General features: G+C 31.0%; 1 protein-coding gene across 1 annotated transcript; it reads right to left on the bottom strand.

The window, feature by feature from the left end:
• Positions 1-17520: 17520 nt before the first annotated feature.
• Positions 17521-18471, bottom strand: LOC133188685 (uncharacterized). Its single transcript, XM_061324188.1, has one exon. It carries the CDS (start codon positions 18466-18468, stop codon positions 17521-17523), a length of 948 nt encoding a protein of 315 aa, XP_061180172.1. The 5' UTR covers positions 18469-18471.
• Positions 18472-18914: the final 443 nt, after the last annotated feature.

Here is an 18914-nt window from a genome sequence, read left to right as displayed (position 1 = left end):
ATATTGTTCGGTAAATAGAATTTTCGAATAATTGTTTCTTTTTGTATTTCACAGAAAACCCGAAGAAGATCAGGAAGTACCACAAGCGCCGTTTTTTTTTTTTTTTTTTTTTTTTTTTTTTTAATTTGATTACACCAATCATGTTTAAGACTGTAAACCTATAAAAAAATTATATAAAAGTATACAAATGAACTATATAAATCAACGGAATTTGGGGGACAAACTTCGCCTATATTTTATTTGATTCATTTATTCAATTTTTAATCTATAACGGAAGTGTACATTTACCAATTTTCTTAGTATAAAATCTTAAATTGTTAATTAAGTGTTGTTCATACAAACTATGGGCAATATTCAGAAAATAAGTACATGTAGATGCATTTCAGTGAAACCTAGTAGGATTCAAGGTAAATACTTGACACCAGGTGAGAGAGAAGTTCAGGTATGTCGACACTGAATACACACGGGCAGAGTTGTCATGTAGGGGGGAAGGGGGTGGGGGGTCTTGGCCTGACAGTGTACTGATTAGGCAGGTACATATAGGTGTAAGTTCTCTTGTCACGGGAGCGCTTCCACCTGTCACTTAGTGACGGTATATACTCACTTAATTTCCACTCCGAAATAGGTAACTTGTTTAATAAAAATTAGTATGGTTTTGTTTATTTATTTAATTAGGTCTTTCCACCTTTCTGTGGAAAGACCTATTGAAATTGTTCTGTTTATTATTATTATTAGGTCTTTCCACCTTTCTGTGGAAAGACCTATTGGTTTTCTTCTGTTTCTTATTATTTTTCTTATTTTTCCGCCGCAAGATTTTGAGTTTCAAGATTTATCGAAAATATTTATAGTTCATGAGAATGTACTCTGCAAAAGATTTTTGCAGTTGACCCTGCGTATACGAACTTTGACCCCTCGAGGAGTTACATCCCCTTTCGCAATAAAAGCTTGTTATCGCTACTCCTTTGAAACCGTAAACCGTAGAGATACGAAACCTTCCCCAATGTCTTCAACTAATTTAGGAGACTCTTCAATCTTTCATTGCAAAAGTATTCGTCGACCCCTTCAATGAGTTATTGCCCCTCAAAGTTTTTGATTTTTACAAATAATTGAAAATTTTCAAAACGATAAGTCGTAGAGACATGAGACCAACTGCAATAGATTCTTTGACCTTACTTCTTAAAATTTATATGAAGGTCAGAGGTCAAGGTCATTCAAAATATGAGAAATTAAGCTCTTTTTATATCTCTTTTGTCTTTCAACATATACTATATATCTTTCCATCATCAATATGCCCTCTTAAAGCTATTTCAAAGATTTCATACTTGTCCCCTAAGATTTACCCTTTTAAAAGTTATTGCCCCTTTCACTGAAAACCTTGTTATCGCTACTCCTCAGAAAACGTAAACCGCAGAGACACCAAACTTTCACTAATGTCTTCAGGGTTTTTAGACACAACTTCAATCTAAATAGATTTAAGAAGATATTTGTCAACTGTTACGAAACCTTTTTAATTACAGGCATTTTTACTGTGCAAACTACTGAAAGAGCTTTTCTCTTGCAAATAATAGCTTAATAACATGGTATCTGTTTCTGTTATCTCGACTTCTGTTAGAACAGAGCTACACACAGTTTTTAACATTTCAATTACAGTAGCAATAAAGAGAGAAAAAGGTTGTACATATATATAGGTAAATCTATAAATAATTATACAAACATGCCATTGGTTTATGCCATCATTTGTAGATTGCTCTCACACATAACTAATGTACATTAATTAATAGAAAACTTGAAATGATTATAGTCCTGAGTAATATATATCAAACAAAATTTTGAATATTTTGAAAACGATATTTTAACTTCAATTTTCCATTCAATTGTGCAGCTAACCCAAGCATAAATAATTCCATATCAAAAACAGATCCTTTTAATTTGATTCTTTATCAGTTTATAAATTAAACCGTTTTAATATTACTGACTGATAAACACAAGGGGAAAGTTCGTTTCCGAGAAATATTTGTAGAATTTAATCATTCAACGTCTGCAACATTTGATCTCTGTTTTCGGTCCAATCTGTTTGAAGAGATTATAACTCAAGATTACATAAAGGTCCACAGTAATAAAATCAGGTTTTGTCTTTGACAATAAAAAAGGTGTAATTTTACACAAAGATAAACATAAATGTGTCACTGGAACACACAAAAAAGAAATACTTTTAAAGGTTACATACCAGGTAGTTAAACAACCTACATTCAGAGATTCTTAGTAATCATGCAAAAAATCTTGACCTATATTAATTTAAATTACACTGTACACCCTATGTTTGACATCTGTTGTTTAAAAGACTATTTGAAACCGCTCCCTTCTGTTCTTTACCGTGGAATTTTTCACCAACTAAAGCCAAATTCTATATGCACTTTTTATAATTCTTTATTTTTTACAAATAAAATGATTTGGTGGATATTCAAAATTCAAAATTTAATCAAAATATATTCAAAATAAATCACAAAAGATCTAAATGAAACGAAAAAAAAAATAATGTACATCATTATATGAACATGTGTATAAAAGAATACATTAAATAGTAAAGCGACACAAATATATCATACATTTGAAGTATTTCTGTCATTTTTGTTCAACGGTAAGTCTCTTAAAGGTCTAATTTTAAAGGGTCTTTAATTCAGGGATACCATTTATTTCAATTAACGACAGAATTATGAATTCCGTAGAGGAGTATGCTAGATGATGGGCTAAATAGGGGGAAGGTCTTGATACCCTTTACTCTATTCTATCTATACTTTTTAGAATGGATAAAGCACAACTGATATATATTAAAAAATCATATCAGAAAATTAAGATACAATAGAAATCTATTGTTTCAAATATAATTTTATACTAGGTTTGTGTCGATAAGTTTGAAATTTCTCTCCCATACAATGATTATTCTAAGAACGCTGTAAACATTCTATCATCTGAAGATTAGAAATGTTCAAAATGGTTAATCGATAGGTAATCAAAGCACATGCACTTTGATGTTTTTTTAAATATTGATATGTGTAAATTAAATATTAAAATAGTTGTAATAAAATAGAGTTAGTTGTTTAACTTTGTTAAGGTCATTTTAATTGCATGTACATGTACAGCTCCATTGATTGTATTTTATTTGTAAAATTGTGCGCTTTATAAATGTTAATAATAATAATAATAATAAATAGAGAAAAGGCAAAATCAATATTCTGTGTTGGCCTTTCATTACTTTTCATTCAGCATTCACTGAAAATATTATGATTTAATATAAGAAATAAATATCAGAATTTGGATGATTTCTCTTTTGATGGTAGAAGGAAGGAATAATTAAGGAGTCCATTCAAACATAGAGAAAAATTGCATAAACTGATATTATTATGAGAATTAATACCTATGGCATTTGTAGCCAATGATTTGTTTCTGTGGAAATAGTAGCAAATCATGCTCTATAATTGTACAATTGTTTTCTTCAATGAAAAAATAAAAAGATTGTCTAACATGTTCCCTACGCAAACGTACATGTATAAATACAGACATTTCTAAATACATGTAAATTTCTTGCAATACATTTACAAAACAACCTTAAATTTAAATTTCCTTATTTTAAATTAAATATGTTTATTATTTCCTTATCTACAAATGGTATTTTTTCTGATATTTCTGTGTCACAGAATACAGAAAAAATAAAACTTTTAAAAAGCAATTATAGGTCTGCAAAATAATTTCCTTTATGCATGCCCATTGAGCAGAGAATTTGGGCATAGATGAATAAATACCTATCATGACATCTATTTTTTGTCCTCGTAAATTTAAAAAAAAGTTAAAGACACTGTAACTTATTATAAATACAAAGAAAATTTCTGTTTGGCCATTTCCGTCTCAAAAATTTATTCATAATTAAATTAATTTTAAAAACCAGAAAAAGTAGCATTGGTTATTTGTTTTCAATACTCACTTCTATTGAAAAGGAATAGAATATAAAACCTTTTCAAAAGTCAACATTAATTTTTAAGTTTTGCCCTTGACAATCAAAAAAAAATTAATAAATATTATAGATGATAATGTGTGTGCACATATGTGTCACTGTTACAAAACAAAGAAATAATTTGAAAGGTTGCAAACCAGGATGTTAAATAACTTCATTGAGTGATTCTCAGAAAGACTGTGTAATCAACGGCTAGTTCTAGGTTTAATTTCACCATACTTTCAAGAATATCTTTTGTTATCTATTATTTTAAAAATAATTTGATACTGTACATTGATGTCATTTTCTCTGTTATTCTTCCTCATGCAAAGTATAATGCCTAAGTACTTTTGAACCATACCTTATCGTCTAAAATGCTGGAAAATTTGAATAAGGATTTAATTTTTTTTTAAAAATAGTGAGCGTAGAATTTTAAATATAAAACATATTACAACTATAATTGTCTTTGACAAAACTCTACCAACTGTAATTCAAACTGAATGTTTAGTCTTTTTTTCTGTCATAGTAAAGTCACAACAACTTGTTATTTAACAATTCATAATGGACTTGCAAAACTTTTGCCCATGAATTTATATAACTGATTATCTTGAGGAAAACGTAAACAGGAACAGGTCACAAACAAAACAAATCTGCTAACAACTCGATTTTTCAAGTTACAAATTTTGCAGGTTTTCCCCTTGAGAATTGAATGATGTCTGATATATAAACTTTATATTTGGATATTTTACTAGAATAAGACAACGGTGGTGAACTAAACCTTATGATAACCGTGATGAATCAGTTTTTCTATCTTCCACTTTCCTTATCTGTGCAGCAATAAGCCATTATGAACTGCATGTGGAGTTTATGTCTCCTAATTATTTGCAAGAGCATGTTCTACTCACTAACAATTTCTAAAATTAGGCAGAATATTATATTGATTGGTTGATAAATTTTTGTTTATTTATATATTGTTTAACGTCCCTCTCGAGAATTTTTCACTCATATGGAGACGCCACCACTTGCCAGTGGAGAGCTGCAAATTTTGTCCTATACTCGCGTTACAGCCATTGAGCTGTGAGGGATCTTTTTCGTGCCAGCACCTACTGCGACACGGGACCTCGGTTTATACAGTCTCATCCGAAGGACCGGTCTCCACGTCCCACAGTGGGATTCGAACCCGCGACGTAAGGATCAACTCCTTACTCCTTACGTACATTTATCATTTGCTCACCTGAGTAAGAATTAATATCAGGAATTGACTGCAGTATTCGAAGAGATTTTTTTTTTTTGAGCTTGGAGGCGGGATAATAAGAAAAGTCTCACTACACAATGAATTAAAGGAATAAATAAAAATCATAAAGCAAAAGCCTATACTTTAAGCACTTGCAGCTATTGATTCTTTTCTGTTTTAATACATTCAAATCTACATATTCTATATATAAGCTTTTATTTTCTCACTGCAAGTTTAAAATCAAAATAATGAAATCTATTAAGTAAAGGTATTCATGCAGAAATATCCAAATAATTTTAGAGATACTGTTGTGAATACAATGTACATGCATTTTAATCATTTCTTGAATTGAATCTTTTAGGTACGAGTGAACAGTTTTAACAATTTAAACGGCCATATTTGAATATATATTTTTTAGGGATATGCGTACACGCAAAAAAAGTCCTCTCCTTCCCCCTCCACCCTCCTCCCTTGAGAAAAAATAAGACTTGCAGCATTATTAATACTATTGTCAATTAATTGCATACACTTGATCAACGAATTACTTTTCAGAAATGCAGCATTACGGGTCACAGAATCCGTTTCGTAAAGCAAGAAAAAATAAGGTATTCAAAATATTTATCAGGTGTTTTTGACACTATTAACCATTCTAACCAAGGAATACATTCACTTGGTTACATTGTATGAAATGATTATTTCTTCATCAATTTTATATTTCATTTTTATCTAGTTCTATTATAATAATTATCACATCCCGGCAGTTTTAACGACAACATGCATATTATGTACATTTAACTTTCAAAAATCAAGATATTTGGTGTAATATTAGTCTACATTTGTAAACCAAATTTCTTTTGCAAATAATAGCTAAACAACATAGTGCTTGTTTCAGTTAATTCGACTTTGGTCACAGGTACACAATTAAGAAATATTAAAGGTTACGTACCAGGTTGTGAAACTACTCCATTGAGAGGTTCTTAGCACTTATTAGTAACAGTTGACCTATATTATTAGTTTAAAGTACACTATGACCCCTACGATCGACATCTTTTGTTTAAAAGACTATTTGAAACTGCCTATTTGTGTTGTTACTATGGAATTTTCCCCTAACCATAACAAATGTTAAACGCACTTTAAAAAAAAAATTTTAAAAAATGGTTTGTTATAAATTTAAAATTAATAAAGGGAAACAAAAAATATTAAAGTGTAAAATTATGTGAAAAATACTATGTGTATAAAGGAACTACCTTAAACAGTAAAAAGGACAGATATATATATCATACTTTTGAAGGATTTCTATCCTTTTTTTTAGGATGGTTAATCTTTTAGAGCTCTCATTTTTAAAGGTCCTAAATTCAAGGAGCCCAGATCTTTCAAATGATGACGGAACTTTTATTTCTATTATGAATTATGAGGAGGAGTATGCAATACGATGAGCTTAATATGAAGGAAAACGCCTCGACACTCTATCAGAATGGATAAAGTATATTTGATATATTGTATGATATTAAACTTTAATAGTTGATATTAATATTGAATATTTATTTAACTTTTTTTAGTATTACTGACTAGCAACACAAAGGATAAAATTTTATTTCGACAAATATGTATCGTTGTATTTTTGAATTAAATCATTGAAAGTCTGCGAAAAAACATTTGATCTTTATTTTCCATCCATTCTATTCAAAGAGATTATAATTAAAGGTTATATAGAGATCCACAGTAATAAAATCAGGCCTTGTCCTTGACAATGAAAAAAGGGTATTTTCCCCAAACAGTCAATTTACCTAAATCTGTCACTGGTTCACAATAAAATAATAAAATTTAAGGTTACGTACCAGGTTGTGAAACTAATCCATTCAGAGATTCCAAGTAATTATGTGTAACCGTTGACCTAAATGTTAGTTTAAATTACACTTTGCTCCCTACGATCGACATCTTTTGTTTGAAAGACTTTTTGAAACCGTCCATCAGTGTTGTTTAATATGGAATTCTTCCCCACCCAAAACATATTTAAAATGCACTTCTCTAATTCAGATAAAATGGTTTGATGGAAATCTGAAATTTATAAAATGCGAAAACTCCAAATAAAAGGGGAAAAAATTAATGTACACAATTATGTGAACGGTCTGTATAAAGGAACTACCTTAAAAAGTTAAATGAAAGTCATATGTATAATACTTTTTTAAAATCTTTCTATCATTTTTTTTTCAAAGGTAAATCTCTTAAAACTATCATTCTAAAAAGTCCTACTTTCAGAATGGCGAAAGAAGTTCATTTCTACTATGAAAATCCATTGGGGTTTTTTTTCCTTCCGTGGAAAAGTATGCTAGATGATGGGCTAAATATGAAAAGGAAGACCTTCACACGCTATCAGATATATAAAGATATTAGATATAGTTTTTTAAAAAATCGCATCAGACAATTAAATCGCAAAGTAGGAACTATTAATCCTTCCGTTTTTAGTACATCGGATGTGATAAAAGAATTAGTTGAACTATATAATTCATGAAATTGATCCCTGTTTGTTATCCTCGCCTTTAACAAGTATACCAGCAATAATGTATTTACCAAAAAGATCAGTAAAGGGTATATAAAAATATGGATAATCATAATGAAATGTCATTGTACAATATTTTAATCCAAATTTAGCAAATACTGTTCACGAACATTAATTAGCGCACTCAAAATTAAGCACAGTCGTTCTCTTCAACTGATTAGCGCAATCATAAATTAGCATAGTGGAGGTTTAACAACGACATGTTTTAGCTTTTATCAAATTCTATCGTGTACGTATATTAGCGGTCACGAAGCGCACAAAAAAAAAAAAAAAAAAAAAAAAAAAAAAAACGTTAAAATATGATTATACTAAGAAGTATCTTGTCACGTAAAGAGTAAGTCAGTCCCTGGTTTGCAAAAACTTGAATTTTTTGCCTAAAATTGAAGAACTGCAAAAACCAGGTTGCTTACAGCTTACATACAAGTAAAAAAGATTGTACTGAAATTCTGTTTTGAAGATAGGCTGTATCATTCTCATGTAAGTCTTATCTCTGTTTTTCTAATATTATACTTTCATGTAAATTAATTGAATCTGATTCGTCGAGAAACATTTGTTAAAAAACAATATTACCCGCTGAATGATGAAGCCACGCCCACCAGCAGAGCAAAAATTAAACATAGCTTGACGACGGATGATATTCCAAAAAAAATATTGTCCGTACAGAATTTATGCGCATAAGACTCACTTTAATATTTATTTTTAGAAACCATTTAGTATAATATAATAAATATTACATGTAGTTGAGTGTAACATTGAAAATTTTCACCCCTCGAAAACCATTGTCAAACTCAGATGCGCCTCGGTTGGCAATGATTTTCTTGGGGTGAAAATTTTTCCCCTGAAAAACTGCATGAATCAGTAGGCTAATGATCCAATTTAATGATAAAATTTGATTGATTAATGATGCTATAGCATTTGTTTTGATACATGGTCACAAACTAATGCACATTAGGTCCATATTAGCATTTATTACGGTAATAAGAAAATTCAAGAGGGTGTTGGGTAAGAAAACTCCTACATATTACCATTTTTTACCAAAACCAAAATTTGAATGTAAACGTTTTATAAGCATAAAAAGTGACCACCAGCTTATAAACTTGGTTGAAGGTGATTATGATATTTAAATAAATACTTTTCGCTTCTTTTTTACGATATTTGCAGGAAAAGCTAATTACTCACAATGAAGGCTATTTGATAAAGTGATGTAAATTGAATCAGCAGTTATTTAAAGTAATCAAAAAAGTAAAATAATGAAATTTAAGTTTAATTGTACCAATAAGTGCTCTCTCTCTCTCTCTCTCTCTCTCTCTCTCTCTCTCTCTCAGGGTTGAATATAGAGTTACCTTTCTTTGCATTAGGAGATTTCACGAATACTTAACTGATGCATGTACATTGAAAGATTAGTTATGGAAACTTAACTGTATTATTTCCATTTATTAGAATGGTACATGTATAGGAAAAATGGATTAAAGTGTATAACAAAAAAAATTGTAGGCGTTGAATACACAAATGTTTCCATTTAAACTTAAAACAGATTCTTTAATACATGACTTGAGATTTTGTTTCGTCTCTACGAACTTAATGAGAACTAACATATCAAAAAGGGTGAGCATGCATTTTATAAAAAGTTAAGAATTAAATACAGCAGCAACAAGAAGCATTTAGACACCTGATTAAACCATAGACGTAAGCTTGATAAAGAGCAGTAATAAATATACATTATTATAACAGTAACTTGATCCGAAGAGTCGTATCACGTCGAGTTGACAGGCGCGGATCATCAGATCAAACGAGACGCGAAGCGTCGAGTTTGATCTGATGATCCGCGCCTGTCAACGAGACGTGATACGACTCTTCGGATCAAGTTACTGTTATAATGATAAATTTATTATATACCCTCCCTTACAACTAGCAAAATATAGTTTTAAAAAAACTTTTGAGATCAATTATATAAGATTTTTCCATTAAACAAAGCATTTTTCAAGGAACTTTTTGATGCGCATGAAAAATAACGTCATGTTTCTGTGTACTACGTCATCAGTTTCAGAGAGGGGTGATATGGATTCAGAAAACCACAGTGTGGTGATCCGGAAAGTCGGATCACACCGTCACGTGATTGTACGAAATCTACAGTAAAATTGAGTGATACACACTTGGGTATATAATAAATAAGAATAATTCAATTTTCCTTACTTTCGTGACTTTAAAGTGATGTACTTCTACGGAGAATTTTTCTGTTCACTTTCCGATGAATGTAATGTCAATTTTAGTAACCGAATTACTTCTTAGTATTCATGTTTTAGTGTTTGTCATTCCAATAATAGTTTAAACCCGACTGTGTTATAAACTAATAGTCTCTAAAACGTACGACAATGTTCTTTTCATGATTTAAATTCAGCTTCTGTAAATCTTTTGTTTCTCTCCGTGTGCTTTTAAGGAAATATTTTAATCACATGTTTCTATTTTTAAATTATACAATAAAAATTCTTGTTGAGAAGAAAAAAGAAAAATATTCAAATAAATTATTAAGCGAGGTAATTGTTGTCAATGGGTAATGCCGGGGATGGCAAGGGATATAACTCTGTAAAGAAGCACGTGTTTTACGTTTTCTATATGTAAAGAAAGATTTTACATTGAATTTAGTACAAATTGAAAACCAAACTAGAAAAAAAATTGTTATGTAGGTTATGAAAATTAAATGATAAGAAGGACCTTAGACTAAGTTTTCCTGATGTGAGTGTTATTATCACATTGTCAAGTATTTCGTCTGCACATCAAACTTACACAGGGTATTAACCATGTTAATTGTCACAAGTTGTACGTGTATTTTAAGGTGTATCGACAAGCAAGTTTATTTCTAGACTTTTTTAACCTGAAGATATCTCTTTCTAATATTCCACTGCACTCCACTCGACGTGTTACCGTTGAGCGTTTGCTTACTGACAACAAAGCAAGTTTCTGCATGCTTTATGTGTAATCGCTTTTAAAAATTGCACGTGCAGATTTTCATAACTCACGTAATCGATAACTTAGTAAATCATTATAAAGACAATAAAACATAACGGGGAATTCTTAATTTTTATAACATTTAAAAGAAAATTATACCCGCCTTGTGTATTACAGACTTTTAGATCCGCTCCCAAGAATCGTGTAATTTTCCAATCGATATATTTCTACGCACCTGTCGGCATGTAAATTTCGTGCACAATTTTTTGAGTTAGCTAAATGATGAGTATGTACATGAAAAGAAACATGTTTTTCGCTGAAATTGAATTATAAGCAATGACTATATAAATTATTTTGTTCATTGAGAAATGAATCTAAAAAACGAATCGCACACTTTTTTATGAAAGCCTTCGGCTTTCATAAAGTGTGCGATTCGTTTTTTAGATTCATTTCTCAATGAACAAAATAATTTATATAGTCAATCCTATAATATAATAGTTAAAATAAGAAAATTGAAATTCAAGAATAACTTAACTAAAATTCATGTGAAGAGAAATGAATTTTCATATCAACACATCTGGCCCAATTTTTGGGCAACCCCTACGCCACTAGCAAGGTTTAAGTTGAAAAAAAAATGTGGAGGAACTTAAAAGAAAAATGAAGCAATATAATTAACAAAGCTATAGCTAAAAACCAGTCAAAAAACCTGAAGTTTTTTTTAACCATCGTACGTTGCTACTTCAGATTATCAGGCCCCTGTTTAAAAGCATTTAATGATTCAGATATTAAACAAAAAGCAAACAAAAGACTGAATGACATTTAGTCTAAAGCCTAAAAAGCTACAATCTGCAAAGTGTAGTAAAAAAAAACTGATGTAATTCTAAAATAGTACGTAGTATTGATATGATGACCAGCTGTAGTTGTGCACTGAACACTTTCGGTTTCAACATAGCTACCGTTGCCATGGAAATCTACAAAAGGTAAGAATATTGTCCGGGTGTATTTTTGATTGATGAACCATTGGACAATCGTAATGAATCTTCATAAAGATGATAATCAGTAATTGCAGTTGTGCAGATGGTATTTAAAGTTTTCAAATTGCTAATCGTTGCCATGGAAACAGAAGAAAAATAAAAAAATGTTTAAATTCGATTTTCTCACTAACTGCTCAGGCAATTATTTTGAAAGTTTTAAGAATTGTTTCTTGCTTTGTATCAAAGTTTTTTTTCCTATATAAAAAATTAGATTCTTTTTTAAACAGTTACCTTAGAAATGAAACAGAAAAAAAGATAAATATGAGCACAAATGTTTTATGGTTTCTGAGATTGTTTGGACAATTGTGAAGAAAATTTACAGAAATTATGATTTGTATAGTCAGCATTAAAAATTTCTAAATGCCTATCGTTGCTAGGAAAACGGAAGGTTTTTTTTAAATTTTCCTTTTCTCAGTAACTACCTTAGCAATCTTTTCAAAACCTTATTTGATTAATCCTTTCACTGTATCAAAGTGGCTTCTGCAAAAAAAAAAAAAGGAATCGATGGTCACCGATTGGAAGTTGGGGCGACTTATTGTTTTTGATTCACCATAGTTTTGTACGGGACTGTTCTCGTAGATGGCTTATAAAATCTTTATGAAACTCTACAGAAATAAAAGTCAACACATAGTTTGTTTAGTGAATGAATTTTAAATTTCCAAAGTTTTTCGCTATAGACATGGAAAGAACATGTTGCTGTCACGTGACCATTGTATGCTATCAGAAATTTCTTTTTTTAAAAAAAAAAAAACAAAACACACGTTTTACGTAATTTTGGTAATCTGACAAAGTTCCATATCCTACAGATCAACCATCCAAACATAACATAACACACGTAATGTGTGAATATTGTCATTTATTAGATGGCTATACATCAAATATTATCATTCTATATAACGATAACAAAAACAAGCTAACAGGAGATCCAGACAATACTGAAAGCACAAGTTGCTTTGATAAAAATCCCTGAAAATGACAAAGTGATCTCACCTGTTACACAACTTTACAAAACTTTGCCAAAATAAAATACAACATAAAAATTTCCCCCAAACTATCCAAAAATGATATTTTGATATAAACAATACAATCCCATCCCAAAATATTTTTTGCTATTAAATATTTTTATGTGATTTTATGCGGTGATGTCTGTTTACAAACTAAAAAATACATATTTGCAGTTTTCTTACACACTACATGTACATTGTATAACAAATATGTCAGCCTCCGCAAGCTCTACTTTCGCTTCCCTTAACTTGGATTTGACCAAACCAGCAAGAGCAACTTGTTTCGTTTGTGTGTGAAGGAGGGGGTCTTTTTCTTCAAATACTCACTTCTTTAAGCAAATCTTATAGCTCATGGTTCAATTCGGAGTGACATACGCTATTGCTTGCAATAACAGACTTTCTAGTTTTCTTTCGATTTATACAATTTAACTTAAGCATGAAGTTGGAAAAACAAACAAAAAAGGCATGGAAAAATTGAATTGTTTTTAAAACAAATTGCCTCTAAATAGTATTCCTGACAGTCGATTTGAAATATAGGATGTTTTTATATAAACATTCATTTTTACATATTCAGTACACAGAATATTGTTTTATATTCTTAAAAAAAACTCCAGTATTAGGTCTATATGCTAGTAAACCTATATTTTATTTCCAATTCTTTCCATTTTTATAGATATATCTGGAGTCGAATACTTCGACTTTCGGTTCGATGTTCGATGCATCCAAAACTAAAGAAAAATAGCTTAAAGAATATTCAATTCATTAAAACTTACTTTTTTTTTATACACTTGCTGAAAAAAATAATGACTGAACTCTTTAATAACATTGATAGTTCAAAATAGTGTATAAAATGTAGAGAACTTACCTTGAAATTTCCCGGCACGTTGCAATCTTGAACAGAAGAGTTCAACTAACGAAAGATAACTCTAACTTGTAGAGGATGATTGATTAAAAGTTGTCTATCTTTTATTTAATATTATCAACGGGTTTTATGTGTTCGACTCGCGATTTAAGTTCGACTTCCGATCAGTTCTCTCTATACAATTTAGCTTAGGCATGAAGTTGGAAAAACAAACAAACAGGCATGAAAAAATTGAATTTACATTTGTTTGAGAAATATAAGGGATGTACATTATAAGGTACATGTAAATAAGGGATGAGTATCGATACACAAAAAGAAAACAAAAAACAAACAAAAAACAAAAACGTAAACAAAAAAACTATCACACATATATCAATATCTTGACGTGTTTATCATGATACGCATTGATACGTACGCGTACATGTGTAACTTTCCAATTTTGTTCTATAAAAGTTTAAAAAAAAAAAAAACTCATCGCAATATTGACAGATGTAAATGTATTCTGCAATCTACAAATAAAATATTTATGAAATAAAGGGAGATTAAAAGAAACAGATAATATTTTGTAAAGCGATTAAATGACGTAGAATCTTTTTTTAAGCTTATCGAAAAAAAATGAAGGTATTCCAGTTCACCGATGACCTACTTCAAGCGAAGAGCAACAAGTATTAGCTTTCCTAAAAAGCTTGTCTGACTTGAGCAAATTTATTTTTACCTGAAGAATCAAGAAAAGTTAAATCCAGTGTAATCAAAATGACTCTGAGTCATGAAATGAATTCTTTTGCTAAGAAACAAAAAAGTTCAATTCAGCAGATTCAGAATGTTTCCTTGAAAGTGTCGACCCTGAACCGAAAATTTCTGAAGTTTCTTCCAACAGACCTGTTCATGGATACAAAGATATAACCAGTGCTTTTAAATCTAAACATCAATCTGTGAACAATTTTGATAATTAAGAAAAGTTTTATTAAAAAAAAATAAACGTGTTATAAATGAACTAACATTTTTGCATTTAAGCAAAAGAACATTCAACACATGTCTTTCACTTTTATATTTTTTTTTTTAACTATGAAGAAATAAAACGTCTGCAAGTTATCAATATGTGTAGATTTATAAAAACTCTGAAGGTAGAGAGACTTAGTATGCATTGAATATTTATAAACATTCATTAGTTAATCTGATACAGATAATCGACAAATGTTGACCTGACCAGCTTCATTCCTTTGTTTTGCTGGACAGGAATGATGCATTCGAGAATGGCCAAATGTTATATAACCTATAATGTATAATGTGATAATAATGACACCAGCTACCGGTATAATGCTCTGGCTTGTTTGGGTATTTAGCATGTTTTCTTTACTCGTCATGCTCTCAAAATTGATAGTGAAGATAGTATGAAGTTTCCAAGATCAAGTTATCACAAGAATTCTATTGAACGACTTGACCAACAAACCTTGGCTAAATCTAATACTGTCTGACGCCATGACGTCAGACAACAAGATATATCGAAGAAGATCGAACGCTTTTAAAAGGAATTTGAAATGATTGATTAATACCTTTTATTCTATCACTGTTGAAATTGAAATGCAGAACTATTACGATATTAATAAAATTTTATTAAAAATTTCCTCTAAAGTAACCTATTTCAGATTAGCAATAGAATACATGGATATTGATTTCGTTTCTGTGTTTTTTCTTAAGTTTCTAATATGAAATGAGTTGAAAAATGTGTTCAAAGCCTTACCTTGTACGACTTACAGGTTTGGTTAATGATTCAAATCTGAATCTTGATAAAAGTTAGCTTCAGAACTGTAGCTCTCTGGATGAGAAAATTCGGACAGATAAACCAGAGAGCTACAGATCCAATCAAGCGTTGTAAAAACCTTCGATTTACGCCGCCGTTTTTAGTCGCCCGCTTTGGGTTTTATTTCTTGTAATTTAATATTTCCCCCGCTTTAAGAATGGTATCCAATAATTAAGCATATATTTTACTCCTATTCCTGATACTTTATTTACCTTTCAATGGTTCGAAACGGCCGCATGTGGTTTTGGAGAATCAGTGAAAAAAATGCATTCCGACGTCCATGTTGATGTCGTCCTGAAATAACACGCCCGCGTTTTATTTATCTCATTTCTTTTTTACATACATATTGTCTTCTTTATAGACAATATACATGATTTTTGAATCTCCTGAATTTAAAAATTTTTCATTTACATTTTCTCGGCAAGTGTATGTACTTTGAAAGACCTTTTTTCGCACGACCCAAAACATGGACGTCGGAATTGGAATTTTTTAATCCGACATTCCACAACCATTAAGGGCTGTTTGGGACCGTTGAAAGGTAAATAAAGTATCAAGAATAGGAGTAAAATAAATAGTTAATCAGCGACGGATTTAAGGGGGGCGCCTCCCCCCTTCCTAAAATTGTCAAAGTTAGCGTAATGTATAGTTTCGTCGAGAAATATAAAATTCATCTACTCGGCAGACCTCATTTTTACCCTACAAAATGAAATCCAGGAGCTTCCGTGGGCTTCGCCGCCTGAGCCCCCACCAGGGTTTTGCCCTGGACCCACTGGGGTCTCAAGACGGCCCCCAGACCCCCTGCCTACTTGTTGCGCCCCCTAACTTCAAGTCTTGGATCCGCGCTTGTTACTAATTGGTTATAATTATTGGAAAACATTCTTACAGCTGGGGGAAGTATAAAATACACGAAATTATACCAGAAGCGAGCGACAAAAAAGCAGCGGTGTAAATCGAATATCTTTACCACGCTAGGATCTGTAGCTCTCTGCTTCATCTGTCCGAATATTTTCTCAAGCAGAGACCTACATGTACAGTTCTGCAGCTAGATGAAAGTATGTAAGAAACGGTCTCCGAATACTTTTTCCACAAAATTTGTGAGCAAAACCAAAAAAAGGAATACAAACGCATTTAACAGGTTAAATGCCCAGGGTCGATTCTCGCTTTCGCTCCCACTCCTTTTTTTAATGAAATAACTTGGAATAGTAAGTAATTACTGTTACAAGATGTTATGTATGTAAGTGAGTGTGTGCGAGGGTGGGGGTTTAGATGTGAGGTGGGTGTGGGGCCTTTGAACGAAAAATTTTGATTATATGTAAAATACATTAATACATCTAGACAATACTAAAAACAGGGCTGGTATAAGGGTCTGCTGATATGACAGGGAACGGTTTTGAATGTATCTCAATGAAATCAAAAGCAGGTAAAAAAAAAAAAAAATAAATAATAAGGTTTCAAATCTATTTTCTAATTTCTTCAGAGCTTTTTATCAAATGAGACAAATTATGCACATATTTCAATCCACAAAATGTATGCAAAATTGCAGAAAATTTAATTACAGTATTTTCAATGAGCTTTATTGTCTATTTGACAACATACTAAGTTTATATTGTTTTCTTTCATCAAAAAATGTAAGTCCAAAAAGTAACGTCAAGTGAATTTTCTAACGTTATGTAATATAGCGTCATTTTGACGTTACCGAAATTGACACCAACACCGTACGCGACATCTTTATAATTGATTTACTTGATCACAGACGACACTATGAAAATACCTGTAATTTCAATTGTTCTAGGAATTTTCATATTTTGATTATTTATTTATTTATTTATCTATTTATTTATTTTTTTCATTTATTTATTTTTATTTTATTTTTATTTATTTATTTATTTATCTATTTATTTATTTTTTTCATTTATTTATTTTTATTTTATTTATTTATTTATTTATATTTTTTGCTATTTTGGGGGTATTTTGTGGTTGGTTAATAAGTTACTAAGCTCAGAAAGGATTCAAGATGTTTATTAAAATGGACTAAATAAAGTCGACATGATAGCGGAGAAAAACTATCAAAACACTTCTCTTAAGAAATCTTTATTTATGAAGATGATTCAGAACAATTTCATTTTTTTTTAATTTATCTGGTCTCATGAACCAGACATCAATTGGCCAAGAACTATGGTTACCGTTGGAAAATTCGGGTTCCAAACCAAACTGTTTTAAGAATTTCACAATAAAATCCCCGCTCTCTTTTCCTCTGTGTGCCATGAACTCAATTAAAATAAAATCTACATTCACATGATTAAAGAATTTATATGCGCCTCTTAAAACATTGGCCTCAAAAGACTCTACATCCATTTTGATAACGACTCTTCCCTTAAATCTGTAGATTTCCAAAAGATCGTCCAGTAATATTGCGTCGATGACTATACTGTCACTTTCTGCAGAAGCACCCATATGCTTTACAAATGTTCCGCCAACATTAAGATAAAATTTTCCAAGTGATACTTTCTCTCTTTTGAATGACAGTACGTTGTGAATTATTGATATTTTGTTTTGTAAATGATTTATTTCCATTGAAGCACAAAGTCGAGCAGTATTGTCCCTTAACGCATCTACTGCAATTACAGGATTACCAAGTTCCGCCATAGTGAGTGAAAATGCTCCAACATTCGATCCTATATCAAGAAATATCATCGAGGGATCCGACCTCAAAATTCTGTGAATTCTTTGAATATGATGCTCCTCCCACTTACCTTCATTTATTATTCTTCCTGATACCCATTTATCGATTGATGTGGGATACACAAAAATTGTGGGGGATTCTTCCCACTTCAGTTGCGCGCGCACGAAATTATCACGTGGCTGACAGTTTTCATCTTCAACATACCAAACTCCATTTTCACTCGTTAAAACTTTACCAAAGGCGTCCTCACTAGGCAAAAATTTTCTTTTTCCATTCAAAGCTTTCGAATACCAGAACAGAACCAAGCATCCCAAAACGGTGATCGTGGAAGTAAATATTCGATGATGAAGTTTCATGATAAATCATTATTTCTCCATGATGAAGTTCGTTTATTCCTTTACGTCATTCGAAAAATGCTGAATTCTAGACAATTTGATGGTACCTTGAAGAAAAACAATAATGGATTTTTTTTTTAAACACGCATAATAGTACATCTTAAAAATTTTAAAAATCTATCACTCATCCATAGTTAATTGAATGTGCACACACACACTGTAATGAACTCATGAAACCTCTAACTGTGTATCGGAACCAAAATTAGGTAGGGATTGACAAATTTCAACCTTTCACACGCTAAATCAATTTATAAGTAATTAAGAGGGCTAGGTGGTCGTGGCCATTTTTAGACTATATTGATCTCCTTTAGAAGAAGAGCTCCATATAAAGATATACAAGAATGATCAAATTATAAAACTAAAATGTATGAATTTTTCTTTGCCAAATGATAGTTGACAGCTTAAGA

The sequence above is a fragment of the Saccostrea echinata genome, unplaced genomic scaffold (assembly GCF_033153115.1).
Source record: "Saccostrea echinata isolate AGI-Se365-2 ecotype Australia unplaced genomic scaffold, CSIRO_AGI_Sech_v1 ptg000016l, whole genome shotgun sequence".
Lineage (NCBI taxonomy): Eukaryota > Metazoa > Mollusca > Bivalvia > Ostreida > Ostreidae > Saccostrea > Saccostrea echinata.
The sequence above is the reverse complement of the archived record's forward strand: the minus strand, read 5'-3'. Positions and strand labels throughout refer to the sequence as shown.

Bases quoted from the DNA above. Each gene is read 5' to 3' on its own strand.
- LOC133188685 (XM_061324188.1), bottom strand. From the start codon at position 18,468: ATGAAACTTCATCATCGAATATTTACTTCCACGATCACCGTTTTGGGA.